Source organism: Dryas octopetala, chromosome 9 (assembly GCF_963921425.1).
Source record: "Dryas octopetala chromosome 9, drDryOcto1.1, whole genome shotgun sequence".
Taxonomy (NCBI): Eukaryota; Viridiplantae; Streptophyta; class Magnoliopsida; order Rosales; family Rosaceae; genus Dryas; species Dryas octopetala.
In genome coordinates, this window is record NC_141374.1 from 11136579 (window position 1) to 11149337 (window position 12759).

The 12759-nt window shown below is 35.4% G+C and overlaps 1 protein-coding gene across 1 annotated transcript; it reads left to right on the forward strand.

Annotated features, from left to right (window-relative positions):
• The first annotated feature begins 2520 nt into the window (after window positions 1-2520).
• LOC147274015 (putative copper-transporting ATPase HMA5) lies at window positions 2521-8123 on the forward strand. The gene is made up of 6 exons (XM_086256285.1): window positions 2521-2886; window positions 4261-5655; window positions 5766-6020; window positions 6356-6478; window positions 6706-7197; window positions 7384-8123. Exons 1-6 carry the CDS (start codon window positions 2590-2592, stop codon window positions 7798-7800), a joined length of 2979 nt encoding a protein of 992 aa, XP_086112411.1. The 5' UTR covers window positions 2521-2589; the 3' UTR covers window positions 7801-8123.
• The last annotated feature ends 4636 nt before the right edge of the window (window positions 8124-12759 follow it).

The following is a 12759-nucleotide window of genomic DNA, read 5'->3' on the forward strand; positions in this document are numbered from 1 at the left end:
GTTTTATGTAGCTTGGCAACAAATTTTGAGGTATACATATGTGTACGTACATGATCCTTTAAATGACCTATAGCTGTAGTAGCTTTTACTTGTGGAGATGCTCTTCGCCTAGTAAATACCGCTTATTCTAGTGTTTCTTATTAGTGGTACACAATTAAGAGCAAATTATAATTTACACATCTCAGGTTTGGAGTGTTTCATAACTTATACTTTATAATTTTAATTTTTTCAATTTAATACTTAACGTTTTGATTTACCTATAATTTACTAGTGCCATATTTTTTATTGACTAATTATATGTTAATTGATAACTTGACAGTTGTAGATTCTACATTTTTGCCAACCTGTAAGGCCAAATGTCTTATCTGCATGTGCATTTTCAGTACATCAAATTTGATATGAATTTTGACAGGTCGTTCAAAAATCAAAAACTCATATCAAACTGCTGAAGCACTTCTTATGAGGCAGTCTTAGAGATCATTCGGACTTACAAGTCAATAAAATGTGGGACCTGTAACTGTCACATCATCAATTAACATCTGATTAGATAGTCAAACAGACTACAATAGTGAATTGTAAATAAATCAAAACGTTAGATACTCATTTGAAAAAAATAAAATCATAGGGTGCAAGTTGTGAAATCCTCCAAACTTAAGAGATGTAAGTTGTAATTTACTCTACAATTAACGTATCAATGAGGATATATGCATGGTTTTACTAGAACTCTCTTTCTATTATTAATTTCTGTCATATCCTTCATAACAGGTTGGTTATACCTACAACCGAAATGGATTCGTATTTGACATCAATTTAGCTGTTTATTATTTGTCTTAGTATGATGTCACTACAAGAAATGCGAGCAAAAGTCACATTCATTGGTTGCACAAAAAGGGGTGGCAATTAGACATTAGGGACTAAAGTGCCTCAATTTTAACAAAAATAGGTGGCAATTAAGCAATAGAGATTAAAGTTCTCAAATGCCACTCCTTTCTGTACAACCAATGAAGGTGACATTTGTTCACATTTTTTGTAGTGTGTGTTTGCTAATATATGTATATAGTATCATGTTCATTTTAGTAATTATACACAGTCACAACATTTTTATATTAACATTTACCAAACACTTTGACACTGTTTTTTGCACTCACAACACTTTTGAAAATATAGTTTACCAAACACTCAACTGCTTTATTTTATAGCTGACTTTACTTCACAACTGTTTTACTTCACAACTGTTTTTTCTCACAACAATATCAAACTGGCCCTTACATAGCTCAGTGTCTAACTCATGCATTGTCGTGTACCCGTGTTATGATATTGAAAAGTCAATGAAGTATGTCACTTTTGCAGCATCGATCACACCTTTTTGGAGTGTTGTGCAGTGATCTAGTATATATATATATATATCGATGGATACTTTGATTAGTTGGTACACAATTGCTCGTAGAGGTCTGCTTTCAGCAACCATAGTCCAGATATATCTTTCGAGTAAGGGTTTTCTCTCCCTCAAACACTTCACTTCATGTACATATTTTTCTAGCTACGTACCTCTTAATGTTTTCTTTTTCTTATTTATTGTTTTATTTCTTCCGAATAATCGATCAGATATTCACAAGCAAGATTTAATTTCTAAGGATATTTTTTCAAGTCAATCTTTTTATTACTGGTTTAGTATATGTATCAGTCTTGCAATCTATAAATTTAAGCCTGGGTACTCTTTATAGTCTTATTTTAATCATCCAACAACCCAGTTAATGGAATGCTAATTAATCAAGAAACATCATAAGTGAAGAATATCGTTTAGGGTTTTGATATTATTGAATATTGTACACATATTCTAATTTGGAATAATATTATCATGTCAACATATATGCAATATAGTGTTAAAGTCACGTATAATAATTTTTTCATGTCAAGTCTCTGAATGACCACTTTTACAGTAGATTAAACTCTATAAAATTACAATATTTCTTCAGATAAATAATATAATTATTTGGATAAGGTCAATTAACTTGAAATTTTTTTAATTATTTTTGGATAAGGAAAGACCATGCCGAATGTTTATATTGTTCACACTACTTATCTTCACACTCATGATATGAGTTTCGAAATCCAAAACCAAGTAAATATTTGTATTGTTTCGAGTGTAAGCTCCTAACCTTCACACTCACGACCAAAGTTGGATAAATTTTAAAAGACGTGTTCAAAGTTTCTATGAATTTGGATCCTAGATGTGTACACCCAATTACAGTCCCCTCATCACCCGGCTCAATAATTTGGGGGTGGAAAACTAACTTTTGACTTTATTTTATTTAATCATTTAATTAATTTTGTTAGTGTTTTCTACTTTTCCATGATTTCAGAAACATCACATTCCTTAGCGTTGAACTTAAGTTACGGCCGGACCCACAACCACCCACTTATTTGTCAAGCAATCTCTCACCGTTAAATTCTCAACAATTCAAACACAAACTCCGTTCATATTTTACCCTCCAATTTTTAAAAACTTTCGTGCTTTTCTTCACCAACTTTTTTGCAGAGAGACCGCAACAAAACAAAAAGCTCGATCAGCTGCAGCAGCGAGCGTTAATGGCGACCAAGCTCTTGGGCTTGGCGTGCATACGCAACGAGAGCCGCGGCGGGCTGTCGCCGCGGCCTCACTACCCGTCCATGCCGAAGTACCCGAAGGGCGTGGCGGCGCAGGAAATCACCAACATCGAGGAGGGCTCCGAGGCCAAAGCGGTGTTCTCCGTCATCGGCATGACCTGCTCCGCCTGCGCTGGATCGGTCGAGAAGGCGATCAAAAGGCTCCCCGGGATTCGCGAGGCCGTCGTCGACGTCCTCAACAATCGGGCTCAAGTCATGTTCTTCCCCAATTACGTTAACGTAAGTGAGAACCTTTCATTTTGTTTTTTGCTTTGTTCGATACTACAAGAAATGTAATGCCTTGTCAGACACTCAGACATGTGATTTAGTTTACCGACCACACGGCTCTGACCTATACCCAAAATTAATTATTTATTTATTTTTGAGTGGTATTTAGGTTTGTAATTGAAGCTATGAAAAACCCAATTTGGCACCAACCCTGTCTCGATTCTTACTCTTCTGTTTCATGACCCAAGATTTCATTTTCAAGAATCATCAATTTTGTTTTAGCTTGGTAAATTTGAGGATTTAGTTAATCCCAATTTGGTGGTCCCCTTCTTATTTCTTGGATTTGGGTTGGTTGTAAATTGTATTGGGTTTGTCCTTTCAAGGTGGGGTTGTGTGATTTTGGGATATGAGGGTTTAACTGAAGTCAACATAGGGCCTGGGTTTTAAACTCTAGCTCAGTCCAAATAACTAGGCTTTGTTTCTGTTTTGCAGGATAATAAAAAAATTGGGTATTGCAGAAAAGACAAAGAAACATATGAAAGACACAATCCTGGCTCCACATAATCCTACAATATTGTCCTGGGCCTTAAACTTAGTCATATGTGTATAGAGTTCCCCAAAAGTCCTTTTTGTTTGACATGGAAGATCTTCCACACACCAAATAAGACCCAAATCAATAATTTACTAAAATACAACGTCTGCTATATTGATTGTCAAATTAGAAACCTAAATACAAAAAATCTCACAAAAGTTTCACTTTATCCTGCTCAACATTTGGGCTGAGTAGACCATTTTTAAGCCAATACAGCAAAATTTTGCACCTTGAGTCTTTTTCCTGTAGGAAAGAATTTGTCTTGTTATAAGTATTTTTCTCTCTCAGGCTAAACTTCCACCACGTGTCTTCTATTAGCAGCACCATTAACCATTTGAAAGAAACAATCAGAATGTTATGTAGTACAGTTTAATTTAGTGATAACATTTCACTAAATTATACGAAAACAATTTTCTATAGGTATCCAACTGTAACGACTACACATTGATAAGCTCTAATTACTACTAAGTACTAACAGTTGTGGCTTCTATAATTTTCTGAGTTTTCACTTTTCTTACTAATACTAAGATTTTAATTAGAAGATGATCTAGGAGACATCTCTAGTTCAGCAAGTTAGCTATATAGAAGTATATTCTAAAAGATTGTAGCAGTCAAAATTGGACTATTGAATTTGTCTTGAAAGTAAATGAAGTTTGCTGGCGCTATTGCATACCATTATATAGTTCTATCAGGCTTCTGTTTTCTAGTTTATTCCTTATCATTCCTAATCAGATTTATGCAAAGTTCATTTATTGGTACTTGGCATTTTATAGCTGTTGTCTTACATCTTATAGGAGGAGACAATTCGTGAGACTATTGAAGATGTTGGATTTCAAGCTGCATTGATTAATGATGAGTCAAATGAGAAGTCCACTTTGGTATGCCGAATACGGATAAATGGAATGACTTGCACTTCTTGCTCTTCTACTGTTGAATCGGCCTTATTGGAAATTCATGGTGTACAAAAAGCCCAAGTTGCCTTAGCAACTGAAGAAGCAGATGTTCATTATGATCCAAAGATTGTGACCTTCAATCAGCTGTTGGAAGCCATTGAACACACTGGATTTGAAACCATAGTTATTAATTCAGGGGAAGACATGAGCAGGATAGAGCTTGAAGTTGATGGTGTGAGGACAAATCGTTCAATGAGAATAATTGAACAGTCTCTTCAAGCACTCCCAGGGGTGCAATCCATTGACATATATCCTGAAATCAATAAAATCTCCCTTTCTTACAAACCAGATATGACAGGGCCCAGAAATTTCATCAACGTGATTGAAACAACTGGGTCCAGGCGTTTCAAGGCAAAAATATTTCCTGGAGGAGGAGCAGGAAGAGAAACTCATAGAAAGGAAGAAATTAAGCAGTATTATAGATTCTTTTTGTGGAGTTTGGTGTTTACTATTCCAGTATTTTTAACCTCCATGGTCTTCATGTATATTCCTGGAATTAAGCATGGCTTAGAAACAAAAGTGGTGAATATGCTCACCATTGGGGAGCTTCTGAGGTGGGTGCTGGCCACTCCAGTGCAATTCATAATAGGCCAGAGGTTCTATATTGGGTCATACAAAGCATTGCGCCATGGTTCTGCTAATATGGATGTGTTAATCGCCTTAGGAACAAATGCAGCCTATTTCTATTCAGTCTACTCAGTGCTAAGAGCTGCCACCTCTCCACATTTTAAGGGTACAGATTTCTTTGAGACTAGTGCCATGCTTATTTCATTCATTCTTCTGGGGAAGTACCTAGAGGTGTTAGCTAAGGGGAAGACATCTGATGCCATTGCCAAACTTATGGACTTGGCACCTGAAACAGCAACATTGTTAACACTAGATGAAGATGGAAATGTGATAGGTGAACAAGAAATTGATGGCCGGTTGATACAAAAGAATGATATCATTAAAATTATTCCAGGGGCGAAAGTAGCGTCAGATGGTTATGTGATATGGGGGCAAAGCCATGTAAATGAGAGTATGATAACAGGAGAAGCACGGCCAGTGGCAAAAAGAAAGGGTGATACAGTCATTGGAGGTACTGTGAATGAGAATGGTGTGTTGCATATCAGGGCAACACGGGTTGGATCAGAAAGTTCCCTTTCTCAGATTGTACGGCTTGTTGAGTCAGCTCAGATGGCCAAAGCTCCTGTACAGAAGTTTGCTGACCGCATTTCCAAATACTTTGTGCCACTGGTAAGTGTTATAATAAATTATCTAAATTTCTGTATGGATTACTTTTTTTTTTTTTGGTTTAATCAAAGGGATATTGGTGGTTTTTTTTAAGAAGTGGCTTTAATTTGCAGGTGATCATACTTTCATTCTTGACCTGGCTTTCCTGGTTTTTGGCTGGCAAATTCCATGGCTACTCAGAATCTTGGATACCATCTTCCATGGATAGCTTTCAGCTAGCACTCCAGTTTGGGATCTCTGTCATGGTTATAGCCTGCCCTTGTGCTCTAGGCCTAGCAACTCCCACTGCTGTCATGGTTGGTACTGGAGTAGGTGCATCTCAAGGTGTATTGATCAAAGGGGGCCAAGCATTAGAAAGTGCACATAAGGTGAGAAAGCAACTTCCTTCTTGCAGTTTCATACTTTTTATAAGATGCAAATATGGCAGTTTGATGAATTTGGGGGGCAGTGAGTGTTTATTTTTGCATTTTCAACCATTCTGGTGTTGCATTGCAAAAAAAAAAAAAAGAGAGGAGATCAAAGATTAGTAGAGTTTCATTTTTTAACAATTTCTTTATATTTTGGTTTGATTTACTAAGTTGTGGACCCGTGGTGGCCATTTAAGTCTGTTGATGTAACTATATCCTTCCTATCTTTACCCTTAGGTACTGTCTCTCAGCACTTTCAGATTTGTTTCTTATATATCTGATTAATGATGTTGTAGGTGAACTGCATTGTGTTTGACAAGACAGGGACTCTCACAGTTGGGAAGCCAGTGGTTGTTAACACACGACTCCTGAAATTTATGGTGCTGCGAGAATTCTATGAACTTGTTGCTGCAACTGAGGTAGGCTTTAACATGTGAAACACATACGTTTTATATTTTCAAATATCCATGAACGCTTCTTTTTTTTTTTTTTTCTTTTGGGTAAGGAAGGTTATTAATATCTCTGCTTATTTAAGATGGATTTAAATTATTTTGAATAATCGGACTGAACATTTAAAGTCAAGTATGTTCATTATTATTTACAGTCATTTAAAATATTGTTTTTCTGTTTGATGGATACATATCAGGTGAACAGTGAACACCCCTTGGCCAAGGCCATTGTTGAGTATGCCAAAAAATTCAGAGAAGATGAAGAGAATCCTGCCTGGCCAGAAGCATGCGATTTTGTCTCCATTACTGGCCATGGGGTGAAGGCCATTGTTCGGAACAAGGAAATAATTGTGGGGAACAAGAGCTTGATGCTGGACCACAACATTGCAATTCCAGTTGATGCAGAAGACATACTTGCTGAAGCTGAAGGACTGGCTCAAACTGGAATTCTAGTATCTATAGATGGAGAAGTGGCTGGAGTTCTGGCCATATCCGATCCAGTGAAACCAGGTGCTCAAGAAGTAATTTCCATACTCAAGTCTATGAAAATTAGATGCATAATGGTGACAGGTGACAACTGGGGAACTGCAAATTCTATTGCCAATGAGGTTGGAATTGAAGTTGGAAATGAGAACGTTATAGCAGAATCCAAACCTGAGCAGAAAGCTGAGAAAGTGAAGGAATTACAGGTACATATAATAACATTGTTACAACTTACAAGAGGAAGTTCTTCAGCACTTTAAGCGGTCATAGCATGGCCTAACTACAAGTTCTAAGTCATCTTTGGTTTTTATTATTATTTTTTTATGTTATTTTATCAAGGACACTGTTAATTATGCTGACACGTCATGTAACTTCAATTTTCTTGTTCATAGGCTTCAGGCTACACTGTGGCAATGGTGGGAGATGGCATCAATGACTCGCCAGCACTTGTGGCAGCAGATGTTGGTATGGCAATTGGTGCGGGCACAGACATTGCTATTGAGGCAGCTGACATTGTTCTTATGAAGAGCAACTTGGAGGATGTGATAACTGCCATTGACCTTTCTAGGAAAACCTTTACCCGTATTCGTTTGAACTACATCTGGGCTTTGGGTTATAATATTCTTGGCATCCCAATAGCTGCAGGGGCCCTTTTCCCATCCACTGGATTTCGTTTACCACCATGGATTGCTGGAGCTGCAATGGCAGCTTCTTCTGTTAGTGTTGTTTGCTGCTCTCTGTTGTTGAAGAATTATAAGAGGCCCAAGGAACTGGACACCCTGGAGGTACGTGGAATAAGGATTGAATGATTGATTAGGAGACTTTGGTTCTGTTGTGTGTGCATATCCAGGAGTCAAGTTCTAGTGATTTAGGTAGTGTTTTGGCTGATGAAGCAAATATGGAATAATGTACATTGTTTGGTTCATATTCTGTGTACATATGCGTGTTTGAATGGATTTTTCATTAGAAGACATTGGCATGTGCAGCGTTGGTATGTTAATTGATGGATGATTTAATTCATTAGTGTAAAAAATTGGAGCATCCTACCCAAAACAAATTGGCAATGGGTGAAGAGGTTCATGACATTATATGTTGTAAGGCAAGGCTTTACATTCTCGATGTGGGATATGCTAAAGACGCCCCCTAACATAAGCGATCTTGAGGTTATCATATTCTTTGTAATGGAAGAGTTATTGGTGACTGAAATTGTTTGTATTCAATATTTTGCAAATAACTTAGAGGGTGGTGACTGGAAAATGCAACCCCTGATGAAATTCAACCCTAGAAATCAGCTGCAAGTTGCATTTCACCATACGTCACAAACTAAACTCATGAGATAGAACAATTTCAGGCTGTGGTTTCTTTTACAATTCTCTTGACAATGTCCTAATCTTGGCATAGTATTAGAGTATAATGAATCAAATTCATAACTTGTCAGCCTAACCAGGTTAGAAAATCAGAGGAGGCAATATCATTGATAATAGCTATGAAGGGAAATTGTATATAAGACCTGATTGCATATAGCAATTGAATAAACAAACCCATGGTTTCTATAAATACAGATTAGTTGAACTTTTTCATGGTCTGTTCAACACTAACGTATTAGACTTGACAATCTTGAAAAGGTATTTGTTTTCTCTGTTTTCTTGAAGATTATTCAATTATCTGAATTGTTTTAGAAGAGACCTAGTTGACAACTAGTCTTCATAAACCAAAAGTTCAAATGCAGGCTAATAGTTTATTAAATTGGTTTATTTTCTTCTTGTTGAGCTGCATTCCATTTTGGACTCCTCAGCTTCTTACGGCCATTTTTTTAATTCAGAAAAATGAATACCGAGAATCGAACTATTATCGTGGATGTGGGTGGGGTAAAAGTAAAACACTCTATTACTGCAGCTGTAGATCCCGCACCTCTTTTGGAACATTTAAATGGTAAAATCTAGTTAGGGTGGCTCGATTTAGAAACGTTTTCTGTTAGTAAATTTTCTGTCAAAAAAACTGAAGTTTCCTTCTCAAACATGTAACTCCTTATAAGTTATAAGGCCCCAAAGCTGAACTTAGCATTGGGAAAATCTTGTTCTGGAAATAAAGTCCACCTTGCAAGAAACCCTGATGTAATAGCAAAATTGAAAAGCAAAGAAAACCGTATGACCCAAAAGATGAAAAGCAAAGAAAACAAACACAAAAGTTTAAAGGCAGAAACGTGTAAAACCGTGCAAATAAAACAAACAAATCCCAGATGAAGAAGCAAATTTTGTAGCACCCATAAAACCTTTTTGGTAGTGCACTTCTTTTGGATTACTCATGGCTTATGAATGCGATTGCAAAAAACACTAAAAATCAAAAATCAAAAAGCAAATAATAGTTTTTATTTTTTTGAGAGAAAGCATATAATAGTTATAACAAATGATTGAAGTGTGCATGATTGAAGAGTAAAAACCATATAATTAAAAAGCAAAAACGTACATGGAAACCTAAAAACAAGCAGTACCAAATGAACCAGCAAACCAATTGTTGGCACCTGCAAGCTTTTGACGTGGACCAGGGATTGCAATTAATTTGTGTGGATATATGATTCAACCCCCATGAATATGACTGCTCAGTGCATGGCTATCATGGATTTAATAATACAAGCAACTTTTTTAATGAAAACTTACCTGAAAGTTTCATTATCACATATTCACATCAAAGTCAAAAAGAATAATTAAACGAATGTATGATACAAAATAGTTTAAGCACGATATCAGCAAAAAATAAAAAATAAAAATAAAAATTTGAACCCGAATGCAATATACAAAGTCTTAGATGATTAGATATGAAATTCGTAGCATGTTACTGTGTATATATGTCCTTTTAATATTATTTATTGTTCTTATTATTATTATTAATTTTTTGATGATGTGCTAGCAGCTGATTATTTAATATGTAGCACCTATATGGCTATATGTATCAAATCTCTCATGGAATTTCACCATTAATTGAGAAGTTCAAAATTAATGTTCAGAGTTTAATCAATCTCCAAGCTAATGACACCCACTATTAAACAAACATGCATAACTTTCGGTGCTCATTTGTGATTACTTGGGAGAGCTTCCATGTGGAGAGAAACCTATAGAATAAGCTTGGTCAGCTGCCTCTTAACATAATCTGATCATGACAAGAATGCCAACTCACAATCTGTTAAATTGCTGGCATGTATGAAAGTTTAACTTGTCAGAAACAACTTAGTTTTTCTTTGAATTTGATAAACAATTTTGAGGTTATATCAAAGTACTATATTGTAAAGGGTGAGAAACAAAATCTTAATTGGAATTGCATAAGTGGTTAGATTTGCTTATATATATATATTTATGATTAAAAGATACCATATTATTGGACCACTATACCCCATTAGAAGCCAAATGCAAAATTTCTGAAGATACTCCATTAGAAGGCCCGAGTGCTGGTTATGTATACAATATTATTGTATGACAATAAATTATATTATCTCGTACTAAAGTATATCTGGTAGCAATAACCAAGGATCACAAAGTACATCTCCTTTTTTGTGTTTGTTACTTTGTTCTTGTATATATATATATATATATATATATTTTTTTTTTTTTTTTCTGATTTTTTCTTTTCCCAATAAGCCAAAATTCTGTTTCACTTAAAGCTCTCTCCACGACAGCAAAATTTAGTGTTTTATAAATTAGAAAATCAAAGAAACCCCTTTAAAATCTTATTTCTTCAATTAAACCCATATTTTTCTTTTTTCATATGTTAGCCCCTTGACTAGTTTCCAACTCACCTACTTTCTTGAAAATTTCCCTATATTAATTAGTCTCATTCAAGTAAGGATGTCCGTACTTTAATAAAAGTAAGAACATCCTCTCTCAGTATCACCCCTGTAACCGTACGTTCATGTTTTAGGCTCATACTCAAGCGTCACCCCTGTAAAAAATAAGCCAAATCGGTAATTATTTAGTCATCTAAACTGTGCAAACAAATACAGTTCGTCAGATAAAATTGAAATGATGTTGGTTGTAATAAACTGGCTAAACAGTTTTCGATTTGGCTGATTAATTTTTTGTAAGGGTGATCTTTGAATGATGTTCAAAAATATGAACAGTTCCGATCGATAATTGAATTGTAGGTCTAAAAAATATAATGTTCTTACTTTTCTTAAAGTATATAAGGACATCCTACTTTAAAAATTCCATATATATATATATATATAAGAATGTTTTAAAGCTAACTGGTTAGCAAGTTATACGAAGCTAACTGGTTAGCAAGTTATACGAAGCTAACCATGCATCCTTTTGGGTCCACCACACGATATAATCTTATAATCCGAACCGTTTATTTTTTAGACCACACTTCAAATATCATTTTTGTAAACAATCTCCAAAATCGGAAGTCATTTAGTAATTTGATTATAATACCAACTATTTATATGCTTTTACCGAAAATAGTGTTTGTCCTTTTATTTGATTATAGTCAGATGACTAAATAATTTTTGATTTGATTGATTTTTTACATGATGATCTTTGAAATGGAGCCTAATAAATGAACATTTCAGATTATGAGATTAGTAGGAAGCCCGCAATCATGGGGTTTGACCACCAGCGATGATGGTAGTCGCAGGGTGGCAGAGGCCCACAAGGGCAGAGGTTTGGTCGGTTCCATTTTTTTTTTTTTTTGTGGCTTTTTTATTTTCTGTTTTTTGTTTGTCTTTTGTCCCTTATGGTCTTTTCAAATTAGGTGTTTTTTATCATTTTACAAATTTAATATTGGAGGGAGCCAGTGTGTAGTGACTAGTGAGAAGGAAAAAAGTATTCATATAGCAGCTCTTTAAAAAAAAAAAAAGGGGAAATGTTTAATTACATAACTCAAAAGTATGACATGTTATATATTGTGATTTTTTTTAGAATTTAAAATCATGCATTGGGTATTTGAAATCTTATATCAAAATATGTAAAATCTTGAACATCCCTAGTATCATGGATAACTTTCGCATTGTATCAAAATATATTAGATTAATTCATGCATGTTTTGAGTCTAACGGCTATACATTTTCACTTACTACTTATGAGTGGAATCATATAATTTTTTTTTTTTTGGTAAGATGGGGCCAACCGGCCCAAGAAACAAAAAACACAAAAAGAAGCTAACTGGCCACCAAACGACCTCTAGTAATCCCCGTATAATATGAGTGGAAAACAGAGACGTAACTCGTAAGTAGAAAATTAAAAGAGAGACATTAAGATGCATGCATGGGAAACTGGGAAAGGATGAGTTGAACTTGACGTGGGGGATGGTGGTGGACACGCAAACAGAGCACAATTAATTGACAGGACGTACCGGCACCAACAAATTCCGGTAAGCTTTAAATATGGCAGCACGCTTCACACTGGCTAGCAATGACGTGTTGTATATATGGGCATGCACCTTTAAATTAATTGAGGGCCCTGCAGTAGTCTCTTTCTTTTTTTTGATCGAAGTCATTTTCTTTCATTTAAATCTTTCTATTTCTTGGCTCAATTGATCGATGATGTGAAATAACTAAATAAAGGACGCCAAAGTCTAAGACATGGAGCCTTGTAATGAATTCTCTCTCTCTCTCTCTCTCTCTCTCTCTCTCTCTCTCTCTCTCTCTCTCTCTCAATATTCTTTAAATATTTAGTTGGCTAGTTTACTTAGATTTGAGGCCAACCCCGGCCATCTTACATATTCTCCAGTCATCCTCATTAATTAGTCATTAGCTAGCTACTTGATTCCAAAGTCCA

Excerpts from the sequence above, each read along its gene's own strand:
- LOC147274015 (XM_086256285.1), top strand. The coding sequence starts at position 2,590 with ATGGCGACCAAGCTCTTGGGCTTGGCGTGCATACGCAACGAGAGCCGC. Across the intron at positions 2,887-4,260 it reads TCTTCCCCAATTACGTTAAC|GAGGAGACAATTCGTGAGAC; the intron begins GTAAGTGAGAAC and ends TACATCTTATAG. Across the intron at positions 5,656-5,765 it reads CCAAATACTTTGTGCCACTG|GTGATCATACTTTCATTCTT; the intron begins GTAAGTGTTATA and ends TTTAATTTGCAG.